The sequence below is a fragment of the Haliaeetus albicilla genome, chromosome 13 (assembly GCF_947461875.1).
Source record: "Haliaeetus albicilla chromosome 13, bHalAlb1.1, whole genome shotgun sequence".
Taxonomy (NCBI): domain Eukaryota; kingdom Metazoa; phylum Chordata; class Aves; order Accipitriformes; family Accipitridae; genus Haliaeetus; species Haliaeetus albicilla.
In genome coordinates, this window is record NC_091495.1 from 36,111,648 (window position 1) to 36,136,803 (window position 25,156).

The following is a 25,156-nucleotide window of genomic DNA, read 5'->3' on the forward strand; positions in this document are numbered from 1 at the left end:
CGGGTTCTCTGGCAGCCTACCCACGCTTGCACAAGGTTCACTTACACTTCTCGCTTTATATGGTGTGGAAAGCAGGGAAAGCAATGTGGAAGGCAATTTATTCATTTCCTGTTACGGCTTGCTCCAGCTCACACCCGAGGAAATTGTGGATGGGGGAACTTTATCTGCATGCTGGCTATCATGTCAGATATATTAACCTGAGTGGTCAACAGCCTAGTAACTGCTGTCTTGCAAAAAATATTCAATATGATGTGGGAACTTACAAAGACTAGTGCTCCCTAGATGTACTGGGTGATCAGCTGCGAGACTGCTGGACACACATTGCTTCCACAGTCTGTCTGAGACAGTCCTCTCTACAGACGGTTGCATTTTTCTACAGTTTTCCCCAGATTCCCCCTTCAGTCTGCTCTCTGTTCTTCATGACTTAGGGGATGATGAGATCCTTAGATTTGGTATTGTGCTAGCTTCTTGTTTGTAATTCTCCTTCCCCAAGGGGAAAGTCTTCACTCATGAATAACAAAGCAACTTCAGCTTAACATATGTGATCAAATCAGAGGTTTATTTTCTCTATCGCCTGTGTATTTCATAGCAATTTAAAGCTATAAAATCTGTATTATGCAAAGCACAATGCTACACAACGCCAGCTAGAATGCAGAGGTGCTTTACTGGGGTTCTTACACTGCCACCAACCACCACAGTTTCTGCCCTGTAAAACTGGAAACAACAGCTTGGCCTTTGCTTGCCTTAAGCTGCTTTCTGTCACCTTTCCCAGCTCAAAAATCTGGTTGCTAGGATTTCTCATTGGAAGAATGACTTTGCGGATGATGCGGCTATTTTTTTCGGGTGCCTTCTGGATTGTAGCACTTGGACATGACGTTGGATCTCCACGTACAGGTCCTGAGATCACACCTTTCGTAAAGGTTTGCCCGCCTGGGCTCAGGGTCAACGGAGAGACAGCACAGCCATTGCCAACCCCTTTGCCCTGGGCTCCCTGGGGGGAGGCTCCTGGCCACGCCGGAGAGGGGACAACCCCGCTGGGGCTCGCTTGGTTTAGCTGTTTTTCAGCTAAACCCCTCCTTGCCCCTTGGCCTCTGCCTGGTCCACTGCTCCCACCACATCGCCGCTTCACCGTGGGCTCTGCTCATCCCCAGCCAGACCCAACCCATGGGCGACTTCCCACCCTGACACCAGCCTGTCCCCAGGGAATTGCCCGATGTCCGGGGCTGGGGCTGTCCCAGTACCCCCCCCCCGGCTGCCCAGCTCCTGTCTGGGGTGGGGAATGGGCTCTGGTTGCCCATGGGGAGCCCCCATCGCTCCCACTCCCCGGTCCTCACGGTGCCTGACACTCTAACACGGACCGCTTGCCTTTTACATTACATTTTTGACCATATTAAGCGGGTTTTGGCAGTTGTAGTTGTTCAAGGAGAAAGGAATTGGTCCCCCGAGAGGGATGTGTAATGATTTGCTTTGGACTGAGGAAGGGGAATTCATTTTTAATTGAATAATATGAGAAAAAAGCCTTACATGTGCTAATTTGCTGGATTCAAATGTATTTAGACTGGGTTATAGGGATGTTTTGACATTGGGTAATTAGGGTAATTCGAGAAGACAGTTGTAAGATTGGACTGGTTTGACACTAAAGATTTTGATATGGGTAGGGTCACTGTGACACGAAGATCATGCAAGTGATATAAATGTAAAGGAACTGTGCTTACCCAATGAAACAAGCAACCTGAGAAGTCGTTTTCTACATAATACTGAAGATAACTTTAAAAAATACATAAATGAAATAGCTTGGGATTTTTCAAAGGCATGTTTGAAGAATGGATCTTTGGAGACATCCCCCAAATCACATTTTTAAACTTCTTATAGATGATCTTATCTGCCATGCGAAGAAGGTTGTGAATATGAAATACATAAAAAACCTGAGAATAAAATAAACACTTTCATTTTATAACAGTTTGTCTTTGAGGACGGTTATATAAGGATATTAATTTTTTTTCCTTATTTCTGCAGGGGTAAATCTGAAGTTGTCTGTGAACATTTTAATATGCCTGGTCAGAAACAAAGTTAGCAAAAGTAACAACTTGACCTGTCTTATCTCAGTCTCTTGTCATGCTAAAAAATGATTCAAAATTCAAATGTCAATTTTGCCCATACTTCAGATGTACCGGAGAGATTTTCCTGTATTGGCACAATAATTCAACAGTATTTATTTTGCCTTCAAATGTTTCATGAATAGAGCCTGATTTTATAGGCTGTTTCAAGGCTGAAAAATATTCTGTAAAATCTGCAAAACCCTTGGATGTTTTTGCCACTCTGTACTGAAGTTCTGGATTTATGAACATAGGGCTTGACATACTGGGTTTTAAATGAGCTATGTCTTTGATATACACTAAATCTTTTATCAGAAATGTATATTCTCATATTAAAAATGGTAGAGGAACTCTCAAAAGGAGAAAGGGTAACCGCAAAAAAAGGCTACACTGAGTACTGCTATATTGTCTTCAATATTGAAATAAAATGGCGTGATCGCTAACAAGGAGCTAAGTCAGAGAAGTTGAAGAGTTTGCAAATTTTGCAGAATCCCTTTCAGGTTAGAAAAGGTTCACAGCAGTGGACTCAGTTCATGAAACTTAAAACTGTATTGGCTCATGTTTAGCTAATATTCAGTTGCTGATACACTACAAAACTATACACATAACTATTGTAACCTGTAGTTGCACCCATGTTACACTACACATGAAAAAAAACCCCTTCTACTTTAAAATCGCTAGATTTCCTGCACTTTTATCTTCTGTCAGCTCTTTTAGGAAACAAGACTCCTTTGCATTACCACACATCTCTAGAGTACAATATAATGACTACTTCTCAATCTCTTTAAGAACATCAGCACCATAAACCCAGGATTTCAACAAAATCTACAAAGTTTATAGAAAACTTTCAAACAGAAGAGCTGTTTGTTAAGAAATATTCTGTTTAAAAATGCAACATTTCATAGTCAAATTGCCTTTAAAAAAACTTTTAAAAAATTTGCCCAAATTTCTGTTCCTTCCCTCTTTATGCTAATATCATTTTAATCACTTGTAGCTTTGCTTACCTAATTCTTATCATGAAAGAAAACATTTAGCCATTCAGCTAATCAGATTGGCTAGCAGAGGTTTCACTTGTTTTGTTATTGATAACAATTATTTTTAAATCTCAGATAATGAAAAGCCATCTATCCATAAAAGAAGGAAATCAGTTAAAAACAAAAAACCAAAGGAGTCAGTACATGTGTGTACATGACTTGGGCAAGAGGGGAGCATTTTCTGTAGACTGCCTAGAGCTAGATGGCTATCTTGTGTACAATATTGATTAAAACATTCTTCTCTTGTGCTTTTCTTTTTTGATCCTTTGAACATATATGCACTTATCTTTGGATATATGTGACTCTTCTCTCCCTATTTTTTCAGCCCATCTTCTACCTGATATCTTTTTTTGCCTTTCACAAGCGCTATTTTAGTAGGTGAAGGAACCATCCTTTTTGCCAACTCAGTTTCCACTGGCTCCTAAAGAACTAGGCTGTACAGAGATGATGGTAAACAAACAGGAACAACTGGGCAACTCTAACTGTGCCTCGCGTGTGAGCTTGTTCTTCGACTCAGCCATCAATCAGAAACGCAGCAGTGATTTACCAGTCACCTAGGAATAAAGCAGAAATACGTGCCCAACTTTTTTTGAACCAAAGCTGTCTCCTCTGGTTCTGAGAGGCACTGTAAGCACACTGTCACCCACTTGGCATTACCAGAGCTTCAGGACTAGCTCGCAAGCTCTAATATACACTTTCTAGGAGGAAGGGGTCCCCAGACAAATTCCCAAATGACCTACTACGTACAGTGGAACTGCACTTCACCGCCGGACAGATCCGCCACCCTCCGCAGGGTAAGGGAAGCATCCGTAATGAAGCTGAGTGCCACTGATAAATTATCCCTAGGGTAACAAAGTACTGGGTATGTATTTTATTAGGTGATGAGCAGAAGAAGGATAACATCTGGATTCACAGTCCATCGGGCTAAATCTGCCAAGTATTCGATTCAAGTTACAGTGTATTTGAATAACAGTTAAATGGATTCCCATGGCACTGATCTTAATGCAATTTGGAAAATGAAATAGCAATAGTGCAATGGTGTTCACCTTTGACATGAAAAGCGTCATGAAGGAAAAAGTCTATATCTGAGAGACAGCATATAGTCAACAGCTGTTTGAGAAAGCAAAACAGTAAGCAGCAGAGATCTCTGGGCTAGAAAAAGCTTAAAACCTTGATCAATGTGCTGTGACAACAATGCAAGTGACCCGTACATTGAAAGACCAACCCTTCATTTCATAGCACCATTCAAAGCTTCAAGTTAATGGACATGAGGGAGTACTGACCACATTAACTGAAATAACAGCATTAACTGGTTTCATGCATCATACAGTTACTAAGAGGCTTGCTGTTGAAAATACAAACTCCCACATTGCCAGCTTTCACGTGCAATCTGCAGGAGTTTTAACACAATGCGTGAACACTGCTGGACAACAAGGCAGATTCTCAGCGAAGGTCGCAGCAGGAGCCTCACCTTAATTTATCACAATCAAGCTCGGGCAGAATTCCAGGCCATGGTGGGGACAGCAGGACTGAGGGAGAGGTGTGAGCTTGGAAAACAAAGTGTATTGGGAAACCAACACACACTGAATGGGCTTGCCTATATAGTGCAGTCAGAATGAATAACAGTTCCATGAGCTTTTCTTAATGATTGTGTTGAGGAACAATACACATACATGGCCTTAGCTCTAATTTAACAGAGTTGTATGGGCAGACAATCAATGTGACTCTGATGTAATATGAAACCTTTAGAGATTGCCTTATAGCTTGCTTGTAAGAAAACTTTCTAAAAATGAGTCCTTTTTATTTATAGCCCATTTTATTTATAGCCTATTTTAATTGGGAACATACTGGTTTTGAAAAAAAAAAAAATACTGAGACTCGAGGTTTTTTCTTTCCACACTTTTGGCATGAGTACAGCTCCCCATTCTGTTGACCTTGACTACTGTCGCTGCCAGGTTCTGCTCACTTCTACTTCACCTGAGCCAGTGCCTCCACCACTTCCAGGTGTCTTTCGGCCAATCTTTGGCTCCCAGAACAGTGTTGGGAGCCTTCATGCAGCATGTCATTTAAGAATGGCTGTGTCTCAGAAGAGATTCTCCCCCTGCTGCCAAGATCAAAACCATGATTTTCACCAAAAAAAATCAGACTGACAGTCCTGTAATAATGGTTTTGATGGATGTGGGATTTAGCTCCAGCTCGTCAACCTCCTCTCAGGAGGGTTAGCTGGATTTGCCCCGCAGAGTGAAAGGCAGACAGGATTTTAAGAAGTTTTATTTCACAAATTAGCGGCTACTTCAGTGGAACTTTAGGTTCTGTAGTCACAGGCATTTGCCAACAACATGTAAGAAGCACAAATATGATGACAAGGTTGATTCAAGAAAGTAAATACCACTCAGTAGCAACAGAGAGCAGGGAGAGGTGATTTTGTTCCATTCCTCTGTACAGTATATGCCCAGTGGTATCCTTCTGTTGATGGCCTTCTACCTGTACGTACAAAAAGCTGAAAACATGTTTATGTTTTATTCGAGGGGCAGGGGTATGAACAGTCCCACCACCCGGACACGTACAGACTGACAGAGATTTTATCACGTCTCTGAGGCTTCCCATCCAAACTTGCTCATTGACAGTATCAGTTTCAGGTACTGGAATAATCTCCCAGCTCCTCTGCACGCTCCTGCCCTTTCAGGGGAGACCCATACCCAAGTCTATTCTTCTTCATTCCTTTCAGGAGAGCAAATAAAGTTTCCCTTGTTCCAGAGTCAAGAGGACAGACACGTGTCCAACTTTGCCTTGCCCAAACTCCCACTGGACTCAGGAGGATGTCGTGGAAAAGGTTGGACACATCCATTATAAAGAGTGTGGAATATTTGAACTGCCATCATACAAACCCTGCGGCACCCACGTACAGCTGCACCTGCAGCTCCTCTATCCGTGACACACGTGATCGGAGAGCTCCAAACTTCTCCTGAGTGCCCGTCTTGGGCATTTCTGCTCTCCAAGTCACCTGAGGGTGTTCAAACACAAACTGATATTCCAGAGGGCCGGGACAGAAGCAGCAGTTGTCGGAAAGGACTGCAGCACGGTGAGGCAGGATCATTTCTGATGGCTCAGAACAGTGTACTAGGGGGGCAAACCATTTCAATTCCCCTCACCCACGCTGCTCCACTCTTTGAACTGCCTTGCAGACACCTGGCATACATCTCACCGCTTCTTAAACAATACAGAATGTGTGCATATGACATACGCAGCCCTCAGGCCGTTTTACAGTCACAAAGAACTGATATGAAATTAAGTAATCAGCTCCAATTATACTTTGTTAACAACTTCTAAATGTCACTCCGCTGCACGGTAGCGTTCCAGCAAAACCAGAAACGTTAAAATGATGATCACAAAGTTTTAAAAGGTGTTGACCTATATTCGAACAAGAAACATCAGGTATGAGAAATAGAAAGCAGCTAGTTCTGCCTCTCTCAGACACACGCGCACACCTGCTTTGCCGGTGCTGACAGCAGATAGCCGCGGGGCTCTTCCTGCGAGACATCCTGCATACCACAAAATAGCTGTAGAATATGAACTGTGACCTCCTTCAGCTTTGATAGACTTGTCATTCCTCTCAAGCTTTTCCATCCATCATGCACGCTCTTTCTAATGTTTGACTCATTTTTATGAAGATCCCTTGAGGGAATTTCATTGCGTCTCTGACACTGCTTTAAGTGCTGTCAGGTGGAAATAGCGAGTTTTTACATGCGATTAGTCCTATTTGTAACCACCTAATTTCATTGAACACTTCTGGTTGCTTCTTACTTGTATTAAATGAGTGTGATTTCCTGACATGGCTGTAAAATGAATCTCACTTTGGAGTTTCCTTACCCCCAGGTGTGCAGAGAAGACTCAGGATAGCAGTTTTAAAGAAATAATTTACTTTTGTGGCAAGGAGAGAGACTGTGTAACTTTTTGATTGCTCCTGTCATAATAAGCAATTCAAGCAGTAAAAGCGCTCTCTATTCTCTCATCGTTCAGGATGATAGTCAAGAGAGCTACTACAATAAAACCAACTATTGCCTGAGGCAGTTCCTGAAGTGGACCTGATCTGAGATCTGCAGGGAGATGGTGTTCTCTTCGGTCTTTAGGTAACACAAATTTATCAACTACCAAACACAGCTGCCCTGCAGCTTCTCCAACACAGTCAAAACCTAACAACTTAGAAATCTTGTCAGATGAAAACTAACACTAAACTCCAATGCATCATCCCCTTTCTTAGACCAAACACACAAACAAACAAACAAAAAATTCCAGTCAAAATGGTCAGATCAAATTGCATTAACCTCAGGAAAAAAAATCAGAACTTCTGGTTATTAACCCCAAGGGAACTTTAGGCTTTCGTGGGGGTTTTCCAATCATCATTGGAAAACAAAAGGAAGAAAAGCATTGCATGGGAATGTATATATTCCACTCCTGCATACACGTATATGACTGACATGGGTAGTCTTAAGATAGGAGATGGCAATCTAGGGAATTTATTGCAGCCGATGGATAACATTTTGAAGCCCCAGGTAGCCGATAGGAAGAAGATCTGTGCTCCTTGATAATGCCTGACACCTCTCTGAGGTTGTCAAGAGAGCCTTTGGGCCAGGTTTCCCAGAGGGTTCTTGGTGCTGCTGGTGCTATAGAAAAAGAGAATACATTCAAGAGGTGGTGAATGTAGCAGCAAGAACAGCTCTCAGCTCTTCGGTCTGCATCCACAGGATGGAAGTGTCTTGCATCCAGACCCATCTTCTTTTCTCCCTCAAGAAAAGGTAGGGAAGGGCACTGGTTAGAGAAGCTTCCAGCTCCACGCTGAGCTACATGCAAAAATAGGAAGAGGCATTCTAACATTCCCTTTATTCTTTGCAGGAAAGGCCAGGCTCCATTGGTTCAGGGCTTTTTTTTTCTTTAGGGGAGAAAGATTTTTGCACCACGAAAGGAAACACATACCACAGCCTGAGAACCCCAGCTTTAGGGCAACGATAAGGTTGAAACACTAAGCTCTCACAAGTCAGGAAATACCAAGCAGATGACACTTGGCCCTCTGCACTATGCAGAACCCTTTGGCCGTCAGCATGACAAGACCAGGGAATAGACCCTTTTGCTCATCTCTTCCTGTAGTGCAGAATTGATTGCTCAAATTCTTTACAAAAGGTAGACTATGTTCCAAAAAAAAAAAAAAACAGAACAGGAAAGTCTATAAAAAGTAGCCAGCTTGGATACTATGCAAAGGATGTAAAGAACCAGACTCTGGCCACAACTGCCTGAGTACCTCCAGTGTTTGTATACCCTCCGTTATTTGTGTTCAGCCTTGTCTGTAAGCAGGTGTCATTCAAGTTTTACTCTTCTTTATTATTGAACTTGATAGCGATGGTAGACCAAGAGGGCCAACCAATAATGAGGCTCATTTGCCCAAAACCTGGTACAAACCCAAAGAGCTTACATAGCTGTTACATAGTCTATAAATAGGCAGGGCATATAAACACTGGGGAAGAAGATGCACTAAGGAAAGAAGATGAACTGTATGGGGAAGGAGAAGGTTGGAGCAAAATCTGCAGAGGCCAGGGACAGCCCAGTCAAACCTATGAACCACAAAGGATGTCAGCTTCGAGCTCCTCTGGGCTCGCTCCTACAAGCAAGGTTTCTGCTAGCTCTTTTCTTTGGTTTTACCTCAATACAACACGTGTTGTGAACTTGTGATTCTCTCACCAGTTACTCCATCACATCAGCAGGGCTGCATCTCCTGTGCTTCTGGGGGCTCATCACCAGTCACCCAGATGCATAAAGCAATCTCTATCGGCCATTTCATCTTAGTGTCAGATCTGGCTTTGCCATCTCATAGGAAACACTCTGACTCTCTCATTGCCTTGATCTCTCCTGGTCTTGCATCTAATGAACGTCGACACTGACACTTCAGAAGAGCAGCACTGTATACTCATTTTGCACTGGAGAAAATTACTGCACTAGGTGCAGACAAATACACATTTGAGCTCTGCTTCTTGCCATTTTTCCTTCAGAAAGAAATCAATGCTCAGTGCATGAATATTGCCTTGTAATTTTATTGCAAACTAATGGAAGTCCACCACCAAGCAATGACAGAACTTTTGCTCTGGGAGTTATTCAGCACCCAGAATGGGGAAACTTAAACAGAAGAGCAATTTACCAAATGAACACTTCTTTCAAAAAATCTTTTCCTTTCTCTCAGAAATGTAATTTATGGAACTTTTCAAGGAGGAAACGAGATGGAAAGATAAACCCTCCTGTTCAAAGTTCAGATTTGCAACTAAATCCACTTAGGCTGAAATCCATCGAAAACTGGATATGCTTGAAAACTGCCTTCCCAGGAGGACGCAATCTGAAACGTAATCCCATTAAACACAGTGTGGAAAATAAGTTGTCCATTTTGTTTTGTCTCGTTCACCAGAATTCATGTAATAAATGCTGCAAAAAGAAACTGTGTGGATACGTGCAATGACATGAACAGGCCATATGCTTTCTGCAGGCTGAACCCCTCCTGGTGTCCCACAGTCAAGAGCAGCTCCTACGTTAGGCCATATTTTCCCTCTTGGCCACACCAGCCTGCTCTGAGCTCTCACAAATGCTAATGGTTAATTAATATCAAGGCAAGCCATGTTATTAAAGACACTTACTTTTTACAGAACTGTATTCTACCTTTCAGTAGTTTCTGTTGAGATTTTTTTTTTCATTTGAGATTTTTCCCATTTGAGGGTCTATCTGGTGGGCAATTGAGTGGCAAGCGCTGAAAAATGAAGGTCCCCAGTTTTCCCCCTCCTTCCCTCCAAGCTTAGGCAGCGGGGTAGAAAATCAAGGGATTCCCCTACTTCCAGCCCTTCCCAGAGGGGCCAGAGCAGCCCCTGCTACTCTTAGACTCCCTCCCATAGTGGACCCCTAAAGAGTCTGAGAAGAAGACCGGTGACCTCCCTGCTCCCGAGGATGCTGTGCAAGGGATGCCACCGGGCTGTATTTGCAGCGGAATGGACAGGAGGAGAAATGGAGAAAGATCTGTACAGACCCACCTTCTCTGCTTTTTATCTTAGGTCTCTGAAGTCTTTGATGGCTGCCTCCCAAAAGTAAGCCATCCTACAGACCAGAGATAATTTACTAAACAAATAAATGCGAGGTCACGTCAAAGCCTTCTTTAGTTCCTTTGTTGCCAGTCTTTTTCATTTCTGTACCCTCTTGTGGCAACAAAGGTATCTTTAGAATATGTGCTATCCTCCACTACAACGTAGCAGACTGGGGACCAGGTTCAACTTACTTGATTTCATTTATTTGATAGAAATTTTTACTTTAAAAAGTGACATTTTCTACAGTGATTTTTCCCTCTAAAACAGGCACATCAGTCCATATGATGGCTACTCTCTGGCCTTGAGCAGTGCTATACAGCACTACTGGCACAAAAAGGTGGCACACAGTGACCACAGCACTTGGCAAATATAACCTTACAGAGCTGGGGTCAGCTCCACTGGCACCCCTTTGGCTGCACTATGTGGCATCAATGTGGATGCTAAAGTGAATTTGAACTGATTAAAACACTGTGGTTAAATGCATTAAATAATTCTTCACCTATGCAGATGGACACGAGGACAAATACATTAACTAGGGCAACTGACCCAGAGCCAGTTCAGAAGCCGTGTTCGACGTGTCCTTACGATACCTGCCTCTGATAGTAACCCTCCTTTTAAGACCATTAGGTTCACCTCGTGGTTCCAATAGCAATCCAGTTTGTTTGGATCCCATAGAAAGTCAGGATGAAGGCAAGCACACTGCTACCAGCACGGCACGCATGTGTCAGCCTCACTGAGAAGAGATTCTCACATTTTAATATCGCTGCCTTTCTGATATGCCGCCAACACCGTATTTCCACCTTGTATTGTCCAAAAAGGTGTCCCAGACGCTAAGCTCTACTGTTAGCAGAAAGGTGCCACTGTAAAGAGCAGCAAAGAAAAAAGGTTTGGGAGTCAATTCTCTAGATTGCATGACCTAGATCCCAGGCAGATCACACACTCTGTGCTCTGTGATACTTTAGGACACGTAGTCTGGTTTAACAGCATTTCTGTTCACGTAGTCATGTTATGGTTAAAAATACGGGTAAGTGGTTTGTGTGTCCACCAAAATGTCACCCTCCCTTCTCCCCCTCCTTCAGAGTAGTAATGAGCCTCAATGGCAGACTTTTACTCAGACTAAACTCCACCACTCCTCTGCTTTTCTCCAGATAAGAGCAGGAGAAAGATAATGAAACCGAGTCATTGCCTTCCCTCCCTGACATCCACGCACGCCTGCAATCCGCAGGTTTTCTCTGTACTGCGGCTTGCTACATGGATCATAGTGAGTCCATCCTGATTACCATTAAAATGATTCTTTATCTGACATTACTTTCATTTCAAAAAAATGTACAAACCACTCCTGAGCATTTACGCTGCTTATTCACTCGGAGTATCTTGCTTTAATACTGAGCAAAGGTCAGAATATTGATAAATGTATGATAAATCTAGCCCGAACAAAAGACTGAGTACTTTATGGCAGCAACTGTATCCTAAAGGTCTGTAAAATACAGCATGCAGCCATGGCATAAATAAAGAAGGAGCATTCCAGAGCAATGGAATTTTTCTTTGTTTTCATGTAAGTACTCTTTAGGTGCTCTAGGACAGAGAGTCAAAGATTTATAGCATATGTATGACAGCTAATTTGTATACAGTTTAAAAACGAACACCTAAAAGACAGGAAAGTATACTATTACATCCTCAGAACAAATTTAAGGTAACACAAAAGAAAAAAAGATCTTTACTCAGTGACTCGGAAGATGACAGAACAAGCAGCCTAAAGTAAATGAAGAAAAAAAGCTAGGGTTTGGATAGGTATGAGGTAAACATTCTTGAGCGAGTTTTCTAGCAGCACACTGAGCAAGCCAGGGAGAGAGCTGGAAAGGATCGCCTTCAGGAAATGTTTTCTCCTTCCGTCCCAGCAAGAATTTTAGGATGTATTCTCTATTAGCCTGGATTTTCAGCAGCTGATGAAATACTTAGTGGTCATTTTTAAAAGCTAATAAAGTAGAAAGGGGAGAAAAAATTCACTGAAGGGCAGTTACTAACTCATCAAGGCAATTTCTTCTGCGAGGTCTGGCTAAATCTTCAGTTTGGGGGACTGACTCCACACAAACTTACTTCACAGGTTCTCTGGTAAGACGTGACGCTACATTAACTTTGCTTCTTTGAAGACCATTCATAAACTGGTAAAGTCGTATTAAGAAACCCTCTGATACAAAGCGTTACCACACCAATCTAAATACCAGTCCATACGCTTTTGGGTAGCTTTCACCTCCCTGTAACCAATGTTGGTATCCTTGTATCCCACGCACACCACTGCACTACACCGATGGCTGTAATTCAGACCAATTCCCTATGTAGATGGGGTAAGTAGACAAAGATCGAAAAAGTGCAGGAAAAAATGCAGTTATTTATGCTATACCTGCTCTCCTCTGCTCAGTTTTTTGCTTATGGCCAATTTCTTGCTGCACCTTAAGTTATCCCTCCTTTTCCTTTGGCATAAATTATTCTGTGTAACATCAGTATATTGTAAACTGTAAGGTTTTTCTTGAAGCATTTCCTCTTTTCAGGCTCACAGCCAGTCTTGCTCTGGGAAGTGTTGTATCTACCACTGTAGATAATTATGAGGGCAGTGATTAACAATTAATAACCAGAAGTGGATAGAGAAATGTCAACAGAAGCATATCCCATGAGACTACGTGGGGCCATTGAGACCAAAATGATTGGCATCACCAGAAGGTAGTAGAGGGGCAGAGGAGGGGAGGGCAGTATTCATACAGTCATAAACTATTTTGACTATATTATTTCTGAAGACAGCATTCCAGCTTTTCACTGTGAAATGACTTTCATCATGAATCTTTCATGTGAACTTTTTAAAAATCTACCTCAAAATGCAATATTGAATCAACTAAAAAATTAAGAAGCATTTGGCTTTTGATCCCAAAGAAAACACAAAAAGTTTGGAAATGCCTGAGTCCTTTTCAAAATGTAACCTCCAGTCACTCCGCAGCTTCCCCAAGAACGTATGAATTTGTTCAGATAAAAAAATGCCACTCCTGAACCAAACTCAGACCTTCATTTGCCGTTCAAAAATTAGGTCTTTGATCCCAACTCTTCCTTACTCAGTTTTGAATTTTCAGGTGTCTCTGTGCTTCCCGGTCTCAGGCCTGAGAGGAGGAAATGGAAGTACCAAAATACCGTGAAAATGGCTGCATCTGTGGTGAGGCTGGTCTGGCTGAAGAAATGGAAACGCTAGCGAAGTCCTGAGTGAGCCAGATCTTGAAAAGATCCGTAGCCCCATTTCCAAACCAAGAGGGTTCAGATAGGTTTTGGAGAGCAGCTAAACCTGCGGAGGCTTCTCAAAATGAACCAAACCTTGAGGTTTGCCAACTGTCAAGGAACACACACGGCTGTTCCTTGAGGTATTCAGTGGGCAACAGGGGACGGATGAAAGCATCACAACTGGCCAAAACACATGATCTACTTCTTTTTGTTTCCTCTGCCCTGTTCTTCCCTCCCCACCCCCAGTCACTTCTACTCTTCACTTCTAGTTTTAAAATCTTACGGGTGTGCAGTCAACCTGCCATCTCCATTATGTCTTTCACGTTATAAGGTACAGTTTATGTTGGCTGCGTGCAGAAAAATTACTTCTAACCCCTGATCAAAAGTTTTGCTGACTCTTTCAGTAATAACTCTCACAGGTTTTGGTTTTGTTTCTTTAGTGAGAAGCGTCTTGAGAGTTTATTGCAAGGAAGCATTGTTGAAAGCGTTTTATTTTCAGAGCTGATGTACCCTTGGTTGTACCAATGCCCATTTGCAGTAACAATGCTGTTAGGATCTGGAGCCACTTACGGTTTTATTTATGGTCTTGGTTTTTCAGTCACAATTAGAGTAACTTTTCCAAATGTTTGGGTTTGCAGGCGCCATCCAAATGGGTCCTTAACTTGGAAAGCTTTGATTGTGTTTAGCTTCCCTTTACTGAACTACCTTAGTGGTCCATCTTATATTGGTGAGTGTTGTGGAAGCTATCCAGCGCATTAAATGCTATTGAATACTCACAAAACATGTGCCAAGGGAGAAAAAGAAAACAATTGTTCCCTGAAATTTGCAGCCTCTGATGAAAGGAACTTTTAACAGGCAGAGGTGTTCATTTCAAGAAGCGATTTCAAGCAAACTTTCTTCCTTTGTAAGATCTAAGATCAATATTGTATTGAGAAGGATGCATGGTTCAGCAAGGCTTTGAAAGAATAAAATTAAATAGTTTGTGGTACGTTATAAGTCATCAAGATTTTAAAATAAGAAACACTTGCGTTCTATTGTTTGAACAAGTACATGCACATGCACAACACCGCAACTGAGATAAAAGCTAAGCTGATGGTTCCAAAAATACAGCATAAACGATGCCAAAGTAAGTGTGGTGATAAGTGCACTGATCATAAACTTACTTACTCAAGGAACAAAATGAGCTTTCTTCAAAACGTTGTGTTTCAAACCAAAAGTACCTATATCCTCAAGATACGCCTCTTCCCCTAATACAATATGCCAGTAAGGCTCAGCTCTCATCGGTTTCATAGATCCAGAAAGAATGGGTGCATCTCACAGAGCAGAATGAAAACACAGCGTTGCAAAAACATTCCAGCAACGTGGTACAAGAATTGCAGACTATTACCTGCCTTGCCATAAACAAGGTAAAAGGACAAGATTACTTAAGATATTTTCTGGAATGTAAGAATGTTTTACGTTAGCATTTGACACAAGGGCAAGAAAAACCAGGAGCAGCCAAATTGGCTACAGTCCCTCCAGATCTCATGGTTTCTTATGAGACAGCTCTCAGCCTACCTTCCCAGAATGAAAGCCATTGTTCTGTTGCCAATGTTTGTTTATGTGAAATAACAATAAATATAATACTAAATAATGCTCTCCTCCCCCATGAATCCCTGTGGCTCAGTAAGCAATTCAGAACTGGAATATTATGTTTCCCCTCACTTTGTCTATTATTGCAATGTGCTCCTACTTAGGAGACAAGAGTCCAGGAGCAACTTTAGCAAAGAGTATTTTTTGATGACAAGAAGCCAGGAATGGTACAAACTCACAGTAGCTTTGGGCTATCTCTAACCCAGTGAGCCCACAAGAACTTTGAAACTCTTGGACCCCAGTGCACATCCTGGCTCCCCCAGTAAAGACTCAGGTGTGCATCAGCCCACCCCTCATGTTCCTCCTCCACCCAGGCACGCAGACGAGGACCCAAGCGAGTTCTGGCTGGGTCCACAGTTTGGGCAGAGGGGGACACGTTACAGCACTCATATACTCACTTTAGGTACGGCCACGAGGACCAGGGGACCAGACTCCAGACTGACGGATGCATCTCAACTACCTGCTGACTACCCTGATGCACCCGCCTGCCAGAAATTGTCCTGGTGGCTACTATCAAGATTGTCAGAAACCATACGCTCATCAGTCCCTGCAGTCACATAAGACTGTTAGGCAATCAGAATTCTCTTGGAGGTGTTATTTGAGTGAAAACTCTGTAATTTCTTACTACTGGGCTATTTCAAAGCTTCCAACATCTGAAAATCACATATTCACCTGAGCTATAGACATTGTTGTGGGTATTTCTGCCCAAGAGATACGCAAAAATCTTATTCCTAATTAAACAGGGATACAATTCTGTAAACTACTGAAAGTCTTCTCTGAAAGTAATAGTTGCTCTGCTTCTGGAGCTAGCGAGGACGTAAAGTTAAAACAACCCAGAAATCTGTTCATCTGTTTAGACAGATGAAAAACATAAAGACAGATGCTGATACCCCCCTCCCTGCCCAGCCATCATCCAAGTTTGTCGCTTAGACCCTAGAGCTGCTGAACACCCAGGCAAGGAAAAAAACTCTGATCCATGCAGTCATCTTTCGGATAACGACCTTAACTTTAGAGTTGCTTTTGCTAGGGGGAACTTTAATTTTATTAACGTGTCATTGCTAAGGTTCATCTTATGGCAGATTTACCACTGCGGCCAAGGAGACTGTGCCCCTGATGTTACCACCACCTGGCAAGCTGCAGATACCCATGACAGTGTGATACCAGCAGGGATGTGCACACTCTCCCCGTCATCACCCCACAGTTTTCATAAAACTCAGGTCCACAGTGAAACATGCTCCGTCCCCGTGGCCTGTGCTTCTTGACAAAAATATCGGTCTGTCTTTGTTCTTCTTCCAACCGCAAATGAAAATCTTCACCTGATGTGTAGAAAAGAATGGTAGTTCTCTGTCATCACACACCGGCACAGCAGGTGAAAAAAGTCAGGCATTTTCGTGGCCTTTCTACACAGCCTGGTTTGTTTTTCCTTATAATTATGCAGATATTGCCCATGAATATTTGAGATGGGTACATGTGGGAAGGGGTTATAGAGTCTGTGAGCTATAAGCAAAAGGACTGCAGGAGTAAAGAGTGATTTAGTGCTGTGGTATTTGTTGCTGTAATAGCACTGCTTTTTTTGTTGTTGTTTAAATAGGGAAGTACACAAATGGGAGGAATAAACCTGCCTCATTCAAAGTTTAGTCCTGTGGGAAGATGCAGAAAGTATGTGTGTGTGTATGTGTGTGTGTGTGTGTGTTGTTTTCTTCCTGCGGGTGTCTGTCTGTTCGTTACCCATTTTATGGAAGGATTGCTAATGCAGTCTAATATTCATCTGGGCTAGCCATCTCGGTAAGAAGAGCAGAGGCAGGGGAAAAACTAGCATGGGCTCACTACCTACGATCCTCTACTAACAAGGCTAGCTACCCCTACCGAAACATTAAGTTTAATTCAATCCCAAAGCTTAAAGTCTCCAAAACCATTACCTTTTTGGTAGCAGAGGGTGGGGATTCCACCAGGACTGACTTATCCGGTCATGGTTCATAAAGATGCACACTACTATAAGGTACAGAAATGAAAAATACACACCCTGGATGGGTGAAAGAGGGAACAGAGGGACTTCAGACATCGCTCAGCTAACAGTAAAGTCAAATACATCTGCATGAGTCTATGACATTTAATTTTTAAAGAGTTTGCCAAAGTGCCCTTGGCCAGATTTTTCTTCCCTTTCATGAGGCAGACAACCTCTCACTGAATGACAGTTACATTCAGCAGTGATTTATATACATCTATTAAAAGGCTTTGGTGTCATTTGAGTCATGGATCATTTAAAGATGATATAACAGTCACAATTACTCTTATTATACATTTGGACAAATATAGTTTTGGTAGCATTTCCAGTTTACTTCCATGCTAATATTTAGAACTTCTTTATGTACAGAAGAAAGAATATAACATGTAATCTCATGTAAATTCTGTTTACACATTTGTGAAATGAACTTAGCATTAAATTGCAATGTTAGCCCATTAACTGGAATAGCGTATATCACCTGACAGTCTAAGGCTGCTTCAAATGAGGTTCTTAAAAAGTAAAAGATGTGAATCACTTGACTTTATCTGTCCCACACTTTCAAATGCCACATGCTGTAAAATTCATGGAGCAGACTCATTCCTTTTAGGTTTTCAATTAGCAGCTTCTAATCTACAAATCATTTCCAAAAAAAAAAAAAAAACCTAGACAAGAAGGCAAAACTTTTTCTGAAGAATTTCAGGTATGAACAGCTCAGCCGTCCCCCCCCCCCGCCCCATTTCTCCTTGAGCTGTCCCTATCCCCCCTTACTCAAAAAGAAAAGAAAAAAAAAAAGGAAAAAAAACCAACTCTTCAGTATTTTACAGAAATATTCTGAAAGACTGCGACAAAAATAGGGTCTATTTCACTTTGCAACTGCCTGCAACTCTAGCATAATAAACTCTAAAGGGCACAGCCCTCACCAAAACACTTAAAAACAGCTTGAAAGGGGTACTCGCTGCCCGTTATGTTTACTCAAGCACTTGTTTAAAAACACATTTAAGGAAAATGTTTTTATTTCTACAGATTGCATTAATTATAGCTTTGCAAACACTGCAAGCTCTACAAGGAGACTGAACCGAGCTATTAGCTGCAAACCTCAGGTCTTGGCTGGCGAAGTGGTTATGGCTTATTTAGCAAGCCTAATGAATTGGCTCACCCATCTCTCTGCAGAGCTTCCACGTTTAGCACCGTGGAGCCCGGAATAGCCGGGGCGGCTCGTTTCACCTCACTTTCTCATTTAAAAAATAAAACCCAAACCGGCCAGCCCGGGACGGTCCGGCAGCGGACCTCAACCCCTCTCCGCTAAAATAAAAAAAAAAAAAAACAAAAACCAGGCGGTAACACGGAGCCGGACCCTGACCGGCGGCTCGGGGGGACGACGACACCCACTCCCCCCCGTGGAAGAAACCGGAGGGGCCGCTCCCCCCCCAACACCTACCGTGGGGAGCGGACCCCCACCCCCCCTTTTCCCGGCTGGGGGCAGCCCGGGGGGGACACACAGACCCCGCATCAGGTGCGCCCCGGGGAGACCCCCCCCAGCCGGCGCCCATCACCCCGCGTCGGGGCTGCCTTACCGTAAGGGCGGAGAGTTTCTGGGCCGGTACGGCGGGGAGCAGCCCCGGCAGCAGCAGCAGCACCAGGACCCGCATCCTGAGGCAGCGGCTGCGGGGAGGGGGACTCTCCTCGGGATGCCGCTGCCCCCCCCCTCCGACTCCTGCCTCGGTTCCTTTGCGGTTCGCTCCCGCCGGGAGGTCCCAGCTGAAATCTTCTGTTTTCTTTCTCCCCACCCCAGCCCCTTGGAAATTCGGGGACGGGTGGAGAGCAAGGAGGAGGCACTTTTGTCCCTCCCTCGTTCCCGGAGAGGCAGCCCCGGTTCGGAGATGCTTCCTCCCCCCGGCTCCCTTCCCCCGCAGGCACTGCCGGGGGGGACCCCCCGCACCCCGCCGTCCCTCCCTCCGCGGCCGGGGGAAGCGGAGGGGGGAGAAGACCCACCCGGGGAAAGGGGGGGGCACACGGACACCCTCCCACAGCAGCCCTCCTCCGCTGGGGGCTGCGGGAAAAGGCACTGCGGAGGCTGGCGGTGTGCGACCTCACCCAGCCGCTCTTCCCCTCTTCCTCTTATCCTCCCCCCTTCCCCAGCCCGGCCTCCGCTTTCTCCTCCCAGACCCACAGATCCGCGCCGATTAACCCTCCCCGGTGCTCCCCGGGGGGGGACGGACAGACAGACACTCCGGCTTGCTCCCCCCACCGGCCTCAAACTCCCCCCCCCAACACCCCCTACACCCCCCGCCTCCTGCTGAATCAACATGGACAAATACCTGGCGGGGAGAAGGGGGGGGTAAGAGGTGCCCCGACCCCCTCCCGGTGCGCCCCGACCCCGCCGGGCACCGCTCGGGACGGGGAGCGAAGGACCGAGGCAGGCAGGTCAGGAGCTTGGGGGGGGGCAAAAAGCCGGGGGGGGGGGGGGGGGCAGCTCTCCGAGGGGCAACGGGGAACGAAGGGGGGCAGCCGGGGGTCGCCCGTGGCGGGGTGTCCCGGGTGGGTGCTGCTGCTGCGCTGGCGGTCCCTTCCTTGCAAGGGTTTTGCGCTTTTCTCGCTTTTCAGGAGCCGGACGGAGGGAGTTTATTAATTTCCTTACTGTGAACCGCCAGAGGATCGATCTCCTTCCCCCCCCCGGCTGCCGGAAAGAAATTCTTTCACTGCCACGGTGTGTGTCCCCCCGCAGCCACCCCGGGACCCACGGCCCACGGTGGTGGGTGCTGCCGGGGGGGGGCGAAGCGATCAGGGCTTGCTTTAGTCTTAGGGTGTCCACGGGACAGGACCCGGGTGTGAAAGGGCTTCGGGGGGGGGGTGCAAGGTGTCACGGTCCCAGCACATGGGGGACAGTGTCCCCAAGCTCTGACCTTGAGGGCTTGTCACACACAGCTGCAGCTGGAGCACGATCTCCGGAGCCAAAGTGGGGAGAAGGAGGTATTAATTACGGACAGATTTGGGTGCCCTCCTTGAGACACCTATGGCTGAGTTTTCCAGATCGTACCATGTTCAAGGCATGCAGCCAACAAACTAGTCACAGCTTCTCCGGCTCTCAGCTGAGCCAGAGTCACAAGGATTCGGGAAGCCCCCTTTTCAAAAAGTTTGGGTTTAAACAGCTCAATTATCAACACAAAGTATGTGCACGCACGTGTGTGTGTGGCCCGTAATATCTCCTGGGCTTTTTCAACAGGAAAGAGAAAAGAAAGCCGTCGTGCGGCATTGCCCAGGTCAGAGCACGTCTGAGACCCTTCGCTGCGCCACGCAGAGCTCCACCAGTCTCAAACTAGCAGCGTCTCGCGCAGAGGTAGCAGATTGCCATTTGCTGCAGTAGGCAGCACAGGACATTTCGCCTTTTCCTCTCAGCCAGGAGGTGGTGGAACTTGACAATGTTGGTGTCTCGGTCAGAGCCAGAAGGAGCTTTTTTTCTTGTGACCGTAACTCCAGCCTCTTTCATACCCCAAAGTTATTCTCCACACGTACCTAGTCCCATTTTCCCCTCATCAAACCTCTCATTCCCATTGCCTTGTCAATGCAGTCAGTCTCACCTCTCCAGAATCATCTTCCCAGTCCTCTTCCACCTCCGCCAGTCCATCCCAGTCTGGCTCCCAGTTCGAGTCCGGGCCCCCTTCATCACCAAGCAACCCTACAGCCCCACGCCTGCTTTCCCTTCTGCCCCACAGCCCCTTCAGCGGTGGGTCAGCGTCCTCCTGCGCCCCACCAGTGTGCAGCTGGGCAAAGGCAATCCACGGCTGACAGATCCACGGCCGACAGCCCCTTTGCTCTCGGTTTAGCCTACCAAGCGGCACAGCAGCTTGAATTTGATGTTGCAGCAAAAAAAAAAAAATCCGTGCTCAGAATAGATGAGAAATGTATCTAATAAAAACAAGCTGCAGGTTTTTGAGGGTTTGTGACTTAGTCGAATTTGAGTGGATTTCCACAAGAGTTGGCAATAGCCAAAAGGCCAAAACTCTGCAAAATGGGAAGTCTAGAGTCCAGAAACTGGGGGCATTATGGTTTTAAAATAAAGATGTCTTGCCAAAATATACACTATTATTTTGTCTACTGTCATTTCCCCAGCTTTTTTTCTCAAGAGAGTCTTGACTATGCTGCTGAAAATTTCTTCCCTTTCTTTGCCCCCCATCCCAGAAGATAATTCAGCCTAAACTAAATATTTTTAAAGGAAAATGTGATATCAAGTGATAAAAAACCATCAAGGTTTAAGCAACTGAAAATAGGGTTTTATAATGTAAAAGGCAGAGCAATTTTAACAGGCAGAGCTTCCCACCACCACTGTGGTGGTAGGAAACCTACCTGCCTCCAAGGACTTCCAGTCTGATTAGGTACGGGATATGAAAAGGGAAAGAAACGGTTTTCCTCACTATAGCTGGGGAAAGACTATGAGAGAATCACATCAGTATTCCTTAGAGGTGCAAATCTCCCATTTAAAAAGGAGACAGATTCCCAGAAGGACTCATGGGTCCTTTCACAACAATACCGTGTGAGCGTCCCCTCTGTGGTGATGCCACTGAAGGAAAATTTTGTTTTACATGACTTGCCGTAGTTTTCCAGGGGTGGGTTTATGCCGAGCGCAGCCCTGAGCCCCCAGGGCCAGAGACGTTCTCAGTCGTGTGTTGGCATCGGTTTTGACCCAGCTGCCACCTCACACCAGGACCGTGTCCAGACTTGATCTGTGCCACGTTAGGAATTGTACCCAAATTTCCTGAGGTCCTACGCTTCTGCTCTCGTAATGAGACCCACGTCTTGTACTCTTCCCCCACGTCTTTCTAGAACTGTTGTAGAAAGCAGCTCATGTTGGTTAGACGGTGGATCCAAATATTCAGGAAATGCTCAGCAGAACTTACTGGAGCATGAATGCTTTCTTTTTGTGCTTTTAATTAGGTCAGTAAAAAGCAAAAGGGAATTATCTCTCCGCTATAGAATTGTGCAGGCTGCTTTAAAATCCTGTGGACGGTTGACCATCCTGCACTAAATTCAACAGGATTGTTCCAATAAGGATATCGGAAATTCTGTGAGAAGGGAAAAATTATCTGGCTCTTAACTATCCAGGCTACAGAAAGTGAAACCTCTTAGATTTCAATGCCGTACTGCAATGACAGGGACCGCTAGACCCAAGCCGTGTTACTTACTACGTGAGTGATGAGGAGTCTGCTTCACGTTGCAGGATCAGGTGTTGCTTGGCAGAGGATAACGCAATTCTTAGAAAGAGATTCTTCGCTTCCGAGATTCTTTTTCTGCTATGGATTCCTGGCACCCTCTTTTAAAGAATTACCCTGCACTCTCACCTGCTTTTCAAGTTGCTGTTTCTCAAGCAGCAAATGCGTTCTGCAGCCTCGGTTGAGGTATATGAAATGCTTGATTTATTTTTACAGTTTGAAAAAATAATGGGAAATAAAAGTCAAGCAAGCGGCTCTTGTCATACTTAGAGGATATACAGGCACTTATTTGTGTGCTGTGTGGCTAGGGCCTACCTTTCTCTCCTAGGTTTCTACATCACTGAGCATCATGAAGTCCTAGTCAGTGACAGAGTCTGTCGGGGCCTGTAGCAAATAATAACAAAAAAGAAGTAATGTTTTTTATTATTATTTGTAAAGAATTATCACTTAGCCTCTTATAAACACAGGTACTAAATCAAAACCAACTGACATCAATGGCAAGCCTCCTATGGCTTTAATATGAATACGAATTAAAAGTCCATAAACAGCAACCCCAGACTCCAGCCGTCCCGTACTTGTGGTATCATTAAACTGTATTCACAGGTTTTCATACTTGATACGGGTGATTGTTCAAAAAACAACAACAAAAAAAAAGAGACATACATGTTTAGTTTAAAAGAATAATAAAACCCTCTGCTGTCTTACCTCTTTGTGTTCGCTGTGAGCAATAGGGAAGATGGAGTCCAAGAGATAAGTAGGAGGTTGTCAGACTTCTTAATCAAAAATAGAAATGATTCATTCTTTTAATTTTTTTTTTAAGTAGAAAATGGTCTTTGTAAACTCCTTCAACGCACAGTTTGTTTTAACACATCTATGAGCAAGCAGCTGATGACTGAGCTGTGCTCTGTGCCACATGAAACGTGGGGTGGAATTTTTAACAGTGTTTATGGGAACCAGGGGCCGAGATCCTGGTGTTTGAGAGCTACACAGGTGAGCCAAACCCTCATCCCAAAACACCAAGGCCCACGCATTATTTGATCATTAAACATAAAGTCATCAAACCGGCCTTTTCGAAAGGGGACAGAACGTAGAAGTCAAGTCAAAATTGTGGAGGAGCAGGCTGGCATGTGGTGGGTTGTCCTTGGGAAACACAGATAGCTTTGAAAAGCGTCATCCTTCGGTGAGACTTTCCAGTTCCAGCATGTTGCATTTTTCATGATTAGAGCTTACTCTGTGGGATTTTATCACACTTTAGTGAGCAGTCAGTATGAGGAAGAGGACTTAATCCTTCAGGGCAACAACAAGAATTAAAAAACCCCGCTCTGCAGCTCGTGGGGTGAGAGCAGAGCGGCGCTAGTACCTTCGCCGTCAGTCGGAGCCGCACTTCTGCTCCACTCTGCCTGCCCGGCCGACACCAGCACGCTCTTCAGATTTCTCAGAAGGAGGTTGCTCATCGCAACGCAGAGAGAGGCATCGCTGCTGACTCGCTCACCTTGCATTAAATCACCCGCCCGGATCGCCGCGGCTCTCTGGAGATGCTCCTCTTTCGGCCCAGTGGAGAACTTGGGACGGTGTACTTGGGAGCAGGAGCCAACCCTGAAAACACAGCTGGCTCCTGAGTTAAAGGAGAGCCTGGGATGGCAGGAAGGATGTGAGCACTGAGAGAGGGGAAAAAAGAAAAAGAGAAAAAAATTAGCCTTTTGGAAATGTTGCTGACAAACTCAGTCTGCTGCCTGATCATCTGGAAACAACCACGGGATTCTGCAGGATTCTGGGGGCCTGGGAAACAAACCATAGTGTGGAGAATGTCAGCGGGAGGAGCTCTGTCTGGGGAGGGGTAAATTCACCCCCAACGCTTGTGACTAGGTTTGCACCAACTGTGAAAATCCCCTAGGAAAACAGCTATTACGTGGAGTGAAATACTGGCTGTAAAATGCTTTTCTGAGAGCCAGTGGAGTAGCTGAAGTGACATAGAATGCAGGAGAAAATAGGAACACAAAATAACACCAGAAGATGTAAGACATAAAATAGCTTCAAAATCGTTGGGCACAAAAGTAGAATGTGCTTATCTCACATCATTATTATTATTATTATTATTATTATTATTATTAATTATTCCCTTTCTTTGGCCAGACTTATTTTGCTGTCACTGCCTGTTTGCTGTATGGCTCATCAAATTCCAGAAAAAGTTCTTTATACTTGCAAATAAAAGGAGGAGCAAAGAGTTTGAATGTGAAGATATAGGAAGTTTAACTGGGAAAACCCTGGGCAGCTGTCAGAGATGTGCTACTTCAGCATCCCTTATGCACTGCTCCTCAGAAGAATGGGAAGAGGTCTGTTGTGGGGTTAAATGGAAATGTTTTCACAGGAAAAGTGTGGTATTTTACCAGTGGAAATTTCACACAGTCCTAAATGTGGAATAAAAAGCTAGGTAAAGTGCATGAGTATTTCTTATTTCCAGTCCCCAGCATTGACATTTGTATTGTGTACCAGGCTAGTTGTTCCCCTTCTCTCCTTCCTTCCTAACCCCTCCGCATAACAGGCACACAGGGGAGAAAAGGGTATTTTCTCCTTTCTGCCCTCAATGAGTGTCCAAGGAAAACCGAAACAAATCTTGGGTGCTAGGTGGGAAAACATGACTCATGACTACAAACGACAGCCTCGTCTGCAGGGGTGAAATACTGGACAAGTGAGCAAGAGGGTGGGGAGGACCCTGCAATTTGGGGGGAGCAGGAACGGCTGCCCAGCAGACCTTACGGGGGGGCAGGTCTGCAGCAGAGGCCCTCAGACAGATTTCGAGTGTTTCTGA

The 25,156-nt window shown here is 44.7% G+C and overlaps 1 protein-coding gene and 1 long non-coding RNA gene across 4 annotated transcripts in view; both read right to left on the reverse strand.

Moving 5' to 3' along the window:
* SMOC2 (SPARC related modular calcium binding 2) overlaps nucleotides 1-19,000 on the reverse strand; it is a 149,391-nt gene extending 130,391 nt beyond the window's left edge. For 2 of the 3 annotated variants that reach the window (XM_069800820.1, XM_069800818.1), the window contains exon 1: nucleotides 18,715-19,000. In XM_069800820.1, the coding sequence (XP_069656921.1) occupies nucleotides 18,715-18,789 (75 nt within the window). In that variant the 5' untranslated portion in view covers nucleotides 18,790-19,000. The remainder of the gene's footprint in view (nucleotides 1-18,714) is intronic. The other variant, XM_069800821.1, reaches the window with a different exon arrangement.
* On the reverse strand, nucleotides 541-17,096 carry LOC138688668 (uncharacterized). The gene is made up of 2 exons (XR_011327561.1): nucleotides 17,055-17,096; nucleotides 541-16,451 (listed from the first exon to the last, which is right to left on the reverse strand). It is a non-coding gene; the product is annotated as an uncharacterized lncRNA (long non-coding RNA).
* Nucleotides 19,001-25,156: the final 6,156 nt, after the last annotated feature.